The sequence below is a fragment of the Terrapene carolina genome, unplaced genomic scaffold (genome assembly GCF_002925995.2).
Source record: "Terrapene carolina triunguis isolate 2854851 unplaced genomic scaffold, T_m_triunguis-2.0 Scaffold85, whole genome shotgun sequence".
Lineage (NCBI taxonomy): Eukaryota > Metazoa > Chordata > Testudines > Emydidae > Terrapene > Terrapene triunguis.
In genome coordinates, this window is record NW_020664436.1 from 54664960 (window position 1) to 54680135 (window position 15176).

Sequence of the window (15176 nt, forward strand, 5' to 3'; positions counted from 1 at the left end):
TTTTTTTTTTTTTTTTTTTTTTTGCTTGGGGCGGCCAAAAAGCCAGAGCCGGCCCTGTCTGCTTGTGCTTGGAAAGTGCAAATGTAGCTCTTCTAATAGTACTAGCCAGCCCAGAAGGGCTCTCTCTGGTTAGGGTCATAGCCTCAAACCTGCAATGCCAGCAGGGGAATATGGTGGAGTGCATACTACACCTTTCCTACAAGAGGAGAAAGAGCCACTGCTCCCTGTACTCCAATGACTTTCACAGTCACACTGCTTTCTCCGTCGATTGCCCAAGAGCATGGTTGCTTGCTCTAACACAACGCTCAAAGCCATTATTCAGCCTCTGTTTTAGAGTTTATGAGGAAGGGAAAAGAACTCTAACATGAAGGAGAATTTGTTCAGTAGCCTTAATGTTATGAACGTTTGCTACTGGCAAATTTCTGCTGTTGTGTGATGCCCTCCTCCATTTGGAATGAGGGCAATGGGATGTGTAGGTCTCCGTCAGGGCAGCCCTCGTTTTAATTATCTTATTTCTTCTTTTTCTTACATACCAGAGAAATTTTAAATGCAAAAACTAACATTAGTGCAGCCTTTAAGGTTGAGAAATCATGATAGCAAAATTAAGAAATCATAATTTATTTTAGCTTTTATTTGGTTTCTATATATTAATAAATAGATCTGGCTCAGCTCCCTGAGACTCTATGATTTAGACATTACAAATGCACATTTTAACAAGATGTTTATTAGCATCCTTTTTGGCAAGAGCTTTGTGTATATTTATTTATAAGAACACACAGAAAGGCACCCATCCAAGGCACTGGGCACCATGTCATAAATTAAAATAGCAGAATACACATCCTTGTCTCATGTCTTTACAGAAGCTAATATTCTTCTTCAAGTGCTTGCTCATGTCCATTCCATTCCTAGTGTGTGCATGCCCATGTGTGCGGCCGTTGGAGATTTTTGCCTTAGTGGTAGAGGTATGGGAGGCTGAATTGACAGCGTTAGAAGATCGAAGAACCACACCAGGGCAATGAGAATGAGCTTGGCCCGATCTGCCTTCAGCTTGAGGATGACCTGTGGGATGATTGGGATCCAGGGGAAAAGCGTATAGGAGAGCTGACTGCCAGCTAAGATGGAAAGTGTCAGACAGGGAGCCTGGTCTGAGGCCCACTCAAGAACAGAACAGATAACATTTTCTGTTGTCACTCATGGCCCTCGATCTTCAGAATGCCCCATGCTGTGAAGATGACCCAGAGAACACCTGTCTTCACAGACCACTCGTGTTTCAGGGGAAAATTCCTGATGAGATGGTCTGTGAGATGATTCTGGACCCTGGGCAAGCGGTTGGCTGTCAGAGTGATACTCTCCTCGATGCAGAACTGCCACAACCAGATTGCCTCCTGGAGTGTGCTCCCCCTTGCCTGTTCATATACTACATTGTGGTGGTATTGTCGATAAGTATATGAACCACTGAAGGAAAGCACCATACTCTGGAAGTGTCACTCCACTACAATGAACTGAAGGAATTTTCTGTGGCTTGGCAAAATCATCACATGAAAGCGTCCTGCAGGTCCAGAGCAACAAAGCAGTCATTCTGAGACAACGCAGGGAGGGTAGTTGATAGAGTGACCATTCAGCACCTCATGTATCTGATATATTTGTTGAAGCCACGAAGGTCGAGACTGGGTCTTGCCCCTCCCTTGGATTTTGGCACCAGAAAGTACCGGGAATAGAAGTTGTGACCCCCCCGTGTTCTGGTGGAACCTCCTCCACTGCCCCCAAAGCCAGTAGAGAGTGAACCTGCTTGAGGAGCAATATCTCATGAGAGGGATCCTGGAGGGAGCGGGGAGATGGAGAGGAACTGGATGGCATAGCCTGATCTGATGGAGCTTAAGACCGAGCTTTCTGTGGTGATTGAGCCCCAAGCATTGTAAAAGCAGGCCAGCCTGTCCCCAAAGAGAGGGGATGGGGAGAAGGGAGCAATGACTGGAACACTGCTCTGGACCAAGGAGTCAAAATGGGTGCTTGGGGGGCGCCGGGGGAAGGCATGTTAACTGGTCAAAACCTGGACCAGAATGTGTCCTCCTCTGGAACCTATGCTCCTTTCTGGGGTAGTTCTTCTGTCTTGTGGGAGGGAAAGTCTTCCCACATGTGAGCTGCAGAGGCTGCTGCTGTTGACCACTATAGGGTCACCTCTGCACTGCCAGCATATACACCCCCTAGGACCATAGGGTAGCTCTAGAGTCCTTGGAGGAGTGCAGAGTCTCGTCTGTCTTGTCCAACAAAAAGAATTCTGCCATCGAAGGGCAAATTCTCTATGGCCTGTTGTACATTGGGATCAGTGCCAGAATTCTGCAGCCAGGATGCCCTTTTCATTGGTCCCCACCGAGGCCATCACTCTGGCCAAAGTATCCGCGACATCTAGTGCAGACTGCAAAGAAGTCTTACCCACCAAGCAGTCTTTGGTATTAAATGCCCCAAATGCCTCCCTTGAGACTTCAGGCAGCTGGTCAGCAAACTTAGACATAGCTGTCCAGTTCACAAAATCATGCTTGGATAGGAAATGCCTGCTAGTTACCAGTGCGCATCTGCAAGGAAGGAGGTCAGAGCACTACATTTCCTTCCTTTTGTGGGTTTAAATCAAGAATGCTATTGAAATATAGGTTATTAGTCGATAATGAAGTGCTCTAACCTGCCATCACTGCATGCTTGTAATTCCAATTGTTATTTAATTGGGAGCAGCACATATGTCAACAGCAGAGCAGACCCTTGCGATTTCACTGCTATATTAGTTTTATGACAATGATCATTGTTAGCAGAGAATCATAGCAGGAGTGCAGTATATTTAACGACAATATGCTTGTGGATGAATAGTTACTTTCATAGCCAAGCTGGCTGAAAGTACAAAGGAAAAAAATAGCTGTTTGATGTATGCTTATTAGGTATTCATACACATCAAATGCACCCGTTTAGATCTGGGAGTGGACTTAAATCTGCCCTGCAGGGCTTTATCATTCCCCATGGTTACGACCAGGCAGTTCAGGGTCAGATCTGAGTAAAAACCCTCAAATCCCTGCACTGGTACGAAGTAGCGTTTCTCCATGCACTTCGTGGTAGGCGGTACCGAAGCCGGCATGCTCCAAGGGGCTCAAGGAGCACATTGTCAATAGGGAGGGTGACTCTCCCAGGGACAGATGGCTGCAGGATATCCACAAACTTATGGGTATTCTCCTGCAGGAACTCTGCTTGAATACCCAGGGAAGCAGCCAGGCACTGCAAAAGGTCCTGGTATGCCTTGGAATCCTCTGGTACTGAAGAAGAGGAAGAGCCAGATACCACAGAATCATCTGGCGATGAAGACAAAGCAGTTAACTGTGCCAGATCGGGATTCTTCTCCAGGGCTGGTGGACCTAGATGGGACGACTGGAGGCTTCACAAGGGGAAGGTTCACTGTTGCCTGGGCCTGCAGCAGATCAATGATCACCACCACAGCCCTGCTTGGTGATCTCAGCTTAGAGCAAGATGAGGTCTGGGACTTCCGCAACTGAGGAGTGTCCCATGGATTCTATGGAGACCACTGGTTTGGATAAGGTGTTGATGGCCAGTACTCCTGGGAAAATTCTGCACCACTCTGTATGCAGCATTCATATCCCCCCACAGATTTCTTTGCTTCCCCTCAGAAAAAGGACTTTCTGACAGGGAAGCAAAGGGAACCTGCAAGAGTGGTCACGCACCCCTCCCCAGCAGTGCTGGTGCGTCGTTTTGGGCGCCCAGGGCAGCTGGCAGAGAGGTAAAGTACAACAGGGGAGGAGAGCGGGGTTCAGGGATGCCGTTGCCGGTGGCTCCTACCCTGCACCAGGCTCAGCTGCTAGTCTCAGCTGGTCTGGGGGAGGACAGGACTTCCTCTTCCCTGCAAGGAGCGGTCAGGACGGGGACTGACCAGCCCCCAAAAACTTCCCTGGCTGCAGGAAGCTCCACACTCCCACCCCCCCCTTTCCTGCTCCTCATCCACCCAACCCCCATGCATCCAGACTTCCCCATACCCAGATCCCCCGCTGAGCCTCACCTCCCCCACCCCCCGCACTCAGAACCCCCAACCCCTACCTCGCCGAGCCTCACCCCCTGCACCTGGAGCCCCCCTCTACTCAAACCCTCCTGCTGAGCTCCACGCTCCTGCATTTGAACCTCCACCCCTGCACCCAGACCACCCCCGGCTGAGCCCCCCTCCACTCAAATCCCCCCTGATGAGCCGGACCCCCCCCAATGAGCCCTACGCACCTGGACCCCCCATCCCACTGAGCCCCAACAAGCTGCATCCGGACCCATACCCCACAAAGCTCCACTCCCCCAGCATCCGGAGCCCCCTGCTGAGCTCCCCACACCCAGACCCCCCTGCTGAGCCCCATCCTCCCACAGCCAGACTCCCTACCCCTGCTGAGCCCCAACCACTTTCCCCTGGACCCCTGGCAGAGTCCCATTGCCCCTGAACCCGGAACCCCTCAATGAGCCCCTGTCCATCCAGGTACCCCCCTGCACCCTCTACTGAGCCACCCACACCCAGATTGCCCCACTCAGAACCCCTCATCCCACACCTGGATCTCCCCACACTAAGCCCCTCCGCATTTGGAACCTGATGGGCAGAGCCAAAGTGGAGGGTAGTGAGTGCCACCATGGTGACAGCTGGCACCAGGTATGCTTCTGTGGGTTCCAGTGCTGGAAGTGGTGTCAACCCTGAAGTCGGCAGCGGTACAGAGGTAACTTAACGGTGCCAAAGTGGAGGGTAGTGAGTGCCACCATGGTGACATTAGCGCCACAGACAGCAGGAGTGCCAAAGCTGTTCCTATTGATAAGGTGACTTGTGCTGAGCCCAGCACCAGCCCCATTTCCACTGACTGTTGGTGCTGAAAGACTCACAAGTTCAGTGGCTCTACCAGCCAACGGGGATATAAATGATTCAGCCCTGGCAAAGTCTTGGACCCTGGGAGAGGTTGGGACAGAAAGGCAGAGGAGGTCTGTTCCTGCCTGATACGCCACCAGTGTGGAAACAGCGAGTGCTGGCATTTCCCTTGTCGGTACTAAACTCAATGGACACCCCTGGGCCAGAACCAGAGTCAACGGTATAGGGTCTCTGACCTCCCTGCGTGGTGCCGGGGAATGGTTGATGAGATCTGCTCCATCCCAGGGGTCAGCACTCACTCATGCTGATCTGCACTCCTTCTGGAGGAGGTAGTCAAGTCCCCACATGATCTGGAGCGGCTATGATTAGTCTTATGTGACCCCTTCCTTGTCACACTCAATGGAGAGCGACTCCTCCATTTCTTCGGAGAGGCACCAACTCCAGGATGCAAAGCAGCAGCACTCTCAGAACTTGAGGGTGAACTCTGATCCATCATAGGTCTTGTGCTGAAAAAGGCCACACAGCCTGTTCAAGCAGGTGAAGATCCTGAGTCCATTTCATGAACTATTTGCAAATCTCTCCCGCACAGAACGGACAATATTTAAGCCCTGATGAGGGCATCAACAGGGAAATACTTAAACTAAAGCTAACAAACACTAAATGTAATTAACACTATACTAAGAGTACTAATTAGCTATAGACAACTAGAAAAGTCACTAAGAAATAGAGAGGTTGGGAGGTTAGAAATCTCACACAGCTCCAACTCCAGCCACGAGTGGTAAGAAGGAACTGACGGGGATTGGGCGGCACTGCCTAATATAGCCAGGGGTTGGGCTATGGCCACGAGGCATGAGTGCTGTCCCTTTATGGGTACTGGTAGGCAAAATTTGCCAGTGCGTGCACACAGTGGTTCCGGTGTACCTACAACTAAGTGGAGCACATGGCTGCATCTACTTGAAGAAGAACTGTTTGTCCTTGTTCATGCTGGCCAGCCAAACCATGCTAAAGACTTGACTGCAGTAGACTATGTGTAAGCACCATTCTTCAAAAAAGTTTAAATGTCACTGCAGACAGGGACTGTAAACTGGTACACGCAGATACATAGGGATCATTACTTCTCCCACTGAATGACATTCACCTCCGTGTTGAAATGGCTTTTCATTTATTGTAACAATCATCTTGTGACAAACGAAAAGGTAAAGGGAGAAAATGTCTAAGTGTAACTCTTTGGAAAAAAAAGAAGGGATCTTGAATAGTCAAGCATTTAGATGAGACTGAGTGGTAATTAATAGCTCGTAGACTGCTTTTCATTTGTAAGATTGTATTTCACAAATATATCTTTAAGAAAAAAATGATCTGATGAAATATACAAGTTCTGTAATAAGGCAGTTATATATGGAACATTCTGTTACAAGCATGGAGTTAAACACTTTTTTTAATAAAAGCAAAAAAAGTTGACTTTAGATAATAAGCTCCTAATGGTAGAAATTATTCATATAGCCTTGAACCAGTGCCAGGTTTTCCCATTCTATCAAAAATCTCAAATTTGGTATGAATAAAACTCTGCTTAAAAATACCTAATAAGCATAAATCAAACAGCCATTTTTTCCTTTGTACTTTCAGCCAGCTTGACTATGAAAGTAACTATTCATCCACAAGCACATTGTAGTTAAATATACTGCACTCCTGCTATGATTCTCTGCTAACAACGATCATTGTCATAAAACTAATATAGCAGTGAAATCGCAAGGATCTTCTCTGCTGTTGACATGTGTTGCTCCCAATTAAATAACAATTGGAATTACAAGCATGCAGTGATGGTAGGATAGATCACTTCATTATCGACTAATAATCTATATTTCAATAGCATTCTTGATTTAAACCCACAAAAGGAAGGAAATGTAGTGCTTTGACAAGTCAGTGTTACTGGCAATGCATAGGGAGGAAGGATTCTCACAGCCCTGTCAGTTAAGGGCCTGAATACCAGCCCAAAGCTTGTTATGAATTAGGTATTTTCTTGCTGTAGCATTTTCCACCCTCAAAGGGCTACAGATATTACCTAATAGTACCTCTCATCAAGATGCACATACCTGAAAACATTTGCTAAAACTCCACAGGTATTAAGTGGGTAACATGTACTATCTGGAGGCTGCCATTTTAATAATGCCAGCCAGAAATGCAGTTCCTTGTTGCCTATCAGGATAGGAAGACCAGGGCTGCAGCCTGAGACACAGGGAAACAGGAGTGTTCTGCTTTTTCTAGGTAAGTTGAGGGCTTTGGGTTGGTGTGTGCAGCTATATAATACTTTTTGCCTAAGCTAGAGATAGAGTTTAAAATTCAGAATAGCCTAAAAAGAGCAACAGAACGCTCCTGTGGCAATATCAGTCCAACACTGCAGCTGCTTCTTAATTATTTCACATTCCCATCTTTGTGTAGAGCATGTAGAGCATCTTGAAAGAAAAAATGCTGCAGGGCTGAGTCTTCCTTGCTTTACTCAGGTAAGCAATCTCACCAACTTCAGTGGGATGACTAGCATGAATAGAGTGAACATGATTTTGCCCTCTGTCACGTTTTCCAGTAGGTCAGGGGTTTCCGCAATTATTTTTATGCCATTTCAGTGTTTCTGCTAATATGTGTTGTGCGAGTTTAGTTCAGCTAACGGTGTCAGTAACTGAAAAGACTCTCGTGAATGCATAGCCATCTGTGTAGCAGGATCCATGCAGTCAGGGGTTTGGCTGTGCTTGCTTTGATAGTTGTGAGTGAAGATTAAAATGGAGGGAAGATCACAACCTAGTCCTAGTACTTGTTTCCAAGCTTGTCTATGGCCACATCATGCCACACTGAGTCCATTCTGCGTCCTGTGTGATGGGGTTGTTGGGAGTATTTGCCTCTCCAGGAATGAGCAATTGCAGCACAGTTCAGATGACTGAACAAACTGCGGAAATTTTGCAAACACGCCCAAAAGACACATCAATGGCAACAGTGCCATTTGGAGTTGAAGATGTCATTCACATATCCTCACTTGTGTTGTTTTTTTTAACCACTGGCCTTTGTGCTGCCGCCATGCTGAAGAGTGAGGAGTGGGTTGAAAGTGCTTAACACACCCACATGTGTATATAATGGCTGACAAACGCCCCCTTCAGCTGGACTGCAATTTTGTGATTAGAAACAGATTACAGGGGAAAATGCTCCTAAGTATTTTAAATATGCGTTACCATTCTGAACATGCCAAAATATAGTTCCAGCAGCCGTGTGCTTATTTGACACAACTGCAGATGTCGCTGTGCTTGCAAACTTCTGGTTACTAAGGATAACACAGCTGGTTTTGTTGTCCACCTGCAGCAGCCAATTCAATAAACTGCAGCTGTATCACAAACTTTATTCGAGCTTTATTTTCCATTCCCTTACGCCTCCCTTCATTTCTCCTTCTCTGTTCATGTTCTTCTTCCCCCGGCTTCCCAGTGCCTACCCCTCTTGTGATGGGGAGATGGGCTTCAAAAGAGAACCTGCTGCCTTGAGCAGGCGCTGCTTGTTCTTTGCAACTACAGTATTACGGAAAAGTTGAGCCCTTGGCAATGGCTACTGCATTCAACCCTGCTACCAGTTTGATGAGGAAGGTGGGATGGGACTGACGAAAGGGGAAGGCGCGGCTTAAGGGAATTAAAACCCCACCATGTTGTATGCCAACATCTCAAAATTCTGTGAGCCACTAATAAAATAACATATGGTGTTTGAAACTCACATTACATCTCAGTTTCTGTCTATTGCCAAGCTGATGATGCAGAGTTTAAGGTTGTTTTAATGATAATTGTGCAGTTCTATACTTTTGGAGAGAGGTATTTATAAAGTGGAACCTGAGCTGTAAATTTCCAAGCTAATTATTTTTGTCTTGAGGGCTCCTTCCTTGAGTAAATTATAGATTCTTTCCACCTTAACATGATAGGTTTACAAAGGTATTTTGCCTGGGATACAGAATATAACTCTCCATGTTGCACATACAGACAGATCTGTGAAGCACTGTGGTGTCTATTAGGATGACTAGTGCTATATGAATGAAAGTGGTTGTTGGCAGATAATGCATATACACCTCTACCTCGATATAACGCTGTCCTCGGGAGCCAAAAAATCTTACCGCATTATATCGAACTTGCTTTGATCCACTGGAGTGCTCAGCCCCGCCCCCCGAGCACTGCTTTACCGCGTTATATCCGAATTCGTGTTATATCAGATCGCTTTATATCGAGGTAGCAGTGTAGTTTGAACCTCCAATAAACCCTTGGGGGTGGAAGACGGTGGGTGTAAGCTTATATGAGTATTGGCCAGCTCCTAAAGCCTTGACTACACTAGTGTTTTGGGGGAAATTTTCCACCAGTGGGATTGATTGTATAGACTGACCCGATTGTTTTCTCATTACATCACCTAGATGACATGGTGGTGGTGATGCCTGACCCCTGTCTAAACATCTTTTCATCACTGTGTTCCCATCACTAAGCTGCACCTGTGGGAGACCTACTGGAAAATACTAGTGTAAATGCAGTTTGAGTGGTAGTTTTGACCAATGGCTCTTTTATATTCATCCCAGGCTCATTTCAACAGACATTTCACTGGTTTCCTCCAGTGAAAGCTAAGTAGTTCCAGGCTGCTGCGTTTATTGCTTCTGATGGCAACTGCTCCTACTAATTATAGGTTTTATAACTCAGTAGGGATGGCCTGATAATTTTTAGGAAAACTGTTAGTTATGTCTACAACTACAGAATAAACAACTTCTCCAGAACACCAACAAGTAAATTACTTAAATTGTGGTTGCCATCAGAATTGTGGCTCTCCTCTCATTTCTAGTTTAAAGTTATAAAGTAGACAAGGTGAGAAACCCATGAAAAACTTAAGTTTGGTGGTTCTTTGAAAAATGTCTTTAGTAAAATGACACTACTTCATTCAACTGAAGAGCAGTTCTGCAAACATTTATTTGTGTGCGTAGTTCTATTGATATCAATGGGCCCTCTCAGGTGAATAAGAGTAATTGTTCTAAGAGTCTGAAGGATTCCCTCCCTCCCCCCACCATGTATATTCTTAGTTGTATCTACTTTTAATTTCTAAGATGCTGGGCCTGAGCAGTATTAGCTATGCACTGCTAAGGGAGTGATCTTGCATCATCAGTCAAATTGTTTACTAATTTCCAATGAGCTACACACCCTCTAAAAAGGCAGTGTGATTGTAGAAAGATCACTGGGGGAGTAATTTGAGCTCAAGAAACAAGAAGGAGAATCGAGTCTGCTTTTCAGAATCCAGGTGGAGTTTGCAGGGGTAGTAGTTAGGAAGTGGTGAAGCACAGGAATGGGTTACCTAGGGAGGTGGTGGAATCTCCTTCCTTAGAGGTTTTTAAGATCAGGCTTGACAAAGCCCTGGCTGGGATGATTTAGTTGGGGATTGGTCCTGCTTTGAGCAGAGGGTTGGACTAGATGACCTCCTGAGGTCCCTTCCAACCCTGATATTCTATGATATGTCTCAATTTGTAAACTGAACACACTTAATCTGAAGATTGAAGCCCAATAAACCATGCCATTTTTACATGACAAATCATCTAGGTCCTCCAGCAGGCAAAAATACTTCTGGGCTGTGTAAATTCTATAGAGAACTCACCATCTGTCATTGTATTGCTGACAGGAAGAGATTGTTTATCTTGAAGGACATGACACTGAGATGGATGAACATATTATCTGGTTTAAGCAAGAATATATGAAAACAGAGAGGAACTGGGAAGAAGTTGATAAAAGAATGAACAAGACATTAGAAATGCGAAGAAAGATGATCTCTAACAGGGCACCTTTGAAAGAGATTCTCCGACTCTTTCCTTTCTTAAGATGTCCTTATGAGGTAATGCTATGAGTGTCTTCAAAAACAGTATTGCATGTTATGATCTAGATATGGGCAAGATGGCACCTGTAGGAGTGCTCTACTGCATGTTTTTAGTAAAGTATCCATTAATATTCAATTTCTCCAATAACCCACTAGTAAATGTGTGTTCCTGCCCTGGCACTACTTCAAAATATTTTTAGTACTTTACGCATACCATGCACTATAATATCGTGTGGCTATTTTATATACTTTTAACACAACATGAAATATTTCTCCTCAGGAAAAAAAAATTGTAGGCTAGTCTATTAACTGTCTTCAATGTATGCACCCCAGAGTTAATTCATTTATTTTGAATACTGAAATAAAATTGTCCTCTTCCTTCAGCTTTTTAGGGAGTTCCAGCTCCTTACACACATGGATATTTATAAGAAAACAGTTGAGATTTTGGAGATTTATTCAGAAAACATATTGACTTTGTACTCGGTGAGAAATAATCCAATTAATGTGATGCTGCGAGAAAATCTGAAACAGCACACAGAGGAAGACATTCTGAAATGTCAGTATAAACTGTCTGTTTTATTTGTCTGAGTTTTGTAGTACATAATTATCCAGGCTACTGTTACTAGACTATCTTCTACTTATCTGTAGAAAAAAAACCCATTTTAAAAATGTATCTGGGGCTGGTTGAAAATATATTGGGGCATGGGGGAATTACCAAAGAGAATATAAATACATTAATGGGGAGGGGAATTAATTATTTAAATGAATGAGATTTTATTTCTGTGTCTAACAGGCAAAGAAAAGTTTGAATAATAGGTAAAGAAAGAAATCCTATATAATAGCTACTGCTAACATGCAGGAAATGAAATATTTCAAATATAGATATGTGTGTTTATATCGTAGGGAATTGTCTAATAAACTTACTGTACCATTGGCAAACTCGTTTTGAAAAAACATGGACAATTCTAGAGGCTCCCACTGGAGAAAATCACATGTGGAATACCTGTTGTCTAAAAAGGAAGGAAGTGATCTTGGAAATTACTGTTCTTAAGGTTAAAGTCTGTTCACAGTGAAATAATGGAAAGAAAAGTTACTTACTAATACCTAGTTCAGGTAGATTGCCTCTGCAGATCCACATGCTTGCACACATTAGGGAGGAGAGATTAATAAGACTGGGACTTTTCAGCTTGGAAAAGAGATAGCTAAGGGGGGATATGATAGAGATCTATAAAATGACTGGTGTGGAGAAAGTAAATAAGGAAGTGTTATTTACTCCTCCTCATAACACAAGAACTAGGGTCACCAAATGAAATTAATAGGCAGCAGGTTTAAAACAAACCAAAGGAAGTATTTCTTCAAACAACGCACAGTATTTCTTCAAACAATGTCAATTTGTGGAACTATTTGCCAGAGGATGTTGTGAAGGCCAAGACACTAACAGGGTTCAAAAAAGAATTAGATAAATTCACGGAGGGTAGGTGCCTCAATGGCTATTTGCCAGGATGGGCAGGGATGGTGTCCCTAGCCTCTGTTTGCCAGAAGCTGGAAATGGGCGACAGGGGATGGATCACTTGATGATTACGTGTTCTGTTCATTCCCTCTGGGGCACCTGGCATTGGCTATTGTCGGAAGACAGGATATTGGGCTAGATGAACCTTTGGTATTGCTGTTCAAAAAGCAGTAATCTTTGCAGCCATGTGAGAGCACTCTTGTACATCCACAACTGTTTGGATCTGTGGGTGCAAACGGGAACATGGACCTGATTGCACTCAGTTCCTTTCCACTTCTCCCAAAACCTCCATCTAGAAAACTAGAGTATGGGAAGGAGAATGGAAAGTGTGGATCTGCAGAGGCAAGCACTTCAACTAATTCCTGTAAGTACCCTTCATTTCTTCCAGAATTCCATCTGCAGCTCCCTTCTTAGAGATAAGACAGAAGTACTCCTCAAACTAGACTGCTCTCCTGAAGCAGGCACAAGCGAGGAGGGCAAATCCAGGGTAATGCTCTAGGATTGTGTAGTTTTCCTAAGTAGCAGCTTTGTAAATCTTGTTTTCAAAACTAAGGAACGGTGCCAGTGAAGCTGGTTGTTTTTTGTTTTTGTTTTTGTTTTACCTACTACGATGAACACTCAATCACCCTGCAACCCCAGGTAGATGGCATGTTTGAAAGCACAGCCTAATTCATTAGAAAGCCTTCTGATGGAGATATGCTCCTACATTAACCTTAAGGCAATACAAGGTGCATAGGATTTTCAAAAGGGATTCTCTTTAAAACAAAACAAAAAGAAAGTCAAAACTCTTGTCATCTTCTAAGTAAGTTGTGAGGCTCCTAAAAAACTGGGAGAGAAATCAAGTGATTTTTTTCCCCTGTGTAGACCAGACCTAACACCCTAAAGGAGGAATTTTGGGTGGGGTGAAGAGCCGCTTTCCCTTTTGTGCAAAAAATTGTAAATGGCGTATGCTAGTGCTGGGAATATGTCTGATGCCATACTTAAAAAAATCGAACTGTTTGTGATTTGAGAACGAGAGGGAAAATGTTATTTACAATACTTAAAACAGGTGGTACAAAATATTCTTTTTTAAATGCATTGTAAGGAGCACTCCTGACTTGGCAGTAAGATGGCCTAGATCATTTAAGAGGGCTCTTCCTTCATTGACTTCCAGGGGGAATTTGCACTTGTAATACTGTATAATCTTAATTTGATTAAAAAGGAGCAACCTGGAATTCTTACTAGAAGACATTTGAGATTTTTCCAAGTTCATTAATGTGCGGCTCTAGTGTAAATACTCTCTTTTTTTGAAAGTAATACTTTGCCTTTGTTGGGGAATCTAGACCACAACAGAAGGTGCAGTTTACTCTTTAAGGTGCTTTGGAATAGCAATCAAATAAGAAGGAAGCGACAAGTCTTCGACTACCAATCTTATAATTCACTGTTAATACTTCATAAATCTCCATCTGTTCTTCAAGGATGCTAATAATCAAATATTTTCATTTTAATTTAGTAAAAAAATCTTTGCTTTTGACAGATATGAAAATGACTGCCACATGCTTACTTCTACCAGATGTCTTTGGAGATGATTCCAGTCTGTTTGCTGCTGTGAATGAGGAGGTACATAAATGTGTCTGTAGAGGCTAGCTACACTTCCAAACAGACTAAAATCCTGCTCCATTTTCAGCCACATGTATTAAATTTATCGTCCTGGTTTTAGAAGCACACATGCCACACATTGTTTTTTCAAGCAGCTGCTGCTTAGATATTGCACAACATTATTAAAAAAACCCTAAGGAAATGCCACATCACATGGCAGCTAGGGGCTTTTAGAGGAGTGTGATCTAGTAGTAAGAGTGGGGATAGACAGCAATCCTGGTCTCTCGTCATGATTCTACCACTGACTCCTGATTGAAATAAGTCACTTAGGCCCAGATCCTTGAAGTGTTAGGAACCTAACTCCCATTGGTTCCAATGGAAGTTAGGTACCTAAAGTACCTTTTGTATCTGGCCCTGAGCCTCTGTATCTGTTTCTGAATGGTGACATTAACCCATCTTTCAGCCAAAGGTCTCAAATAACCTGACTTGTTAACCAAGTTCACAGCATTATTTCCAAGCACATTTAATTCTCTTAACCTTTACTGCAGCTTTTACAGTTCAGCTCACCCAAGTGACATCAAACGATCATTTGCCTTAATTTTTTTTTCCAGGTGAAGGTGTTGACACCAGTCTTGGAAGTAAAAAATCCCTTCAGTGTTAATACATGTGAATTTGCTTTGTATATAGAAAAAGAGAAACTGGCCCAGCTGGATGATTGTACTATGGCTCTCGCTGCTCTGTTGGCTGCATTTCATGTGTTCGGCATCCAGTGTCCAAAGAGGATCCACAACACATTTAACTTTCTAGAGTCACTGATTTTAGAGATGAAAAGTCCACAATCCCTCCCAAAGAAGATAAAGAGAAAACTGGAATTTGAATGTCTGAACATTTAATGATGTCCAAAACACTTGTCTCAGGGGAATGTCTTTTGGAGCAGTTGACTCTTTTGTCTGAAGAAATCCTTTGTTGTAAAGATAAGTTGGTGTCATTCTTTCCAGTGGAATTGTATTCATATTTATAACTCAGCTATGTTTTTTTTATTGTACTGGCTGCTTTTTTAGTTTGGAAAACATGAGCATTTTCATTATTTTCAATGGAAATTCTAGAGCAACTTTAGCCTTATTGAAAAAATAAAATTTTATAAGTAGATGTACATGTGGGCAATTTATTTTTCGAAGCTTTTTATTGCTTTTGGAACAAGTTTTGACCAAGTCAGAGGTAAGAAGCATACTTTGATTTAATTCAGTAAACATTGTGTTGTCTGAGTTGTTATTTGAATTCATGTTTTGGTGGGAGTTACTCTAATAGGAGTTAAATCTTTACCATTACAATTTGATGGTAATTGAAAAT

General features: G+C 43.5%; 1 protein-coding gene across 2 annotated transcripts in view; it reads left to right on the plus strand.

The window, feature by feature from the left end:
• The window catches only part of SAMD3 (sterile alpha motif domain containing 3), an 80067-nt gene extending 65103 nt beyond the window's left edge, over positions 1-14964 (plus strand). For both annotated transcript variants that reach the window (XM_024210782.3, XM_024210783.3), the window contains 4 exons: positions 10547-10756; positions 11123-11294; positions 13765-13847; positions 14438-14964. In XM_024210782.3, coding sequence (XP_024066550.2) covers positions 10547-10756; positions 11123-11294; positions 13765-13847; positions 14438-14719 — 747 coding nt within the window. In that variant the 3' untranslated portion in view covers positions 14720-14964. The remainder of the gene's footprint in view (positions 1-10546; positions 10757-11122; positions 11295-13764; positions 13848-14437) is intronic.
• The last annotated feature ends 212 nt before the right edge of the window (positions 14965-15176 follow it).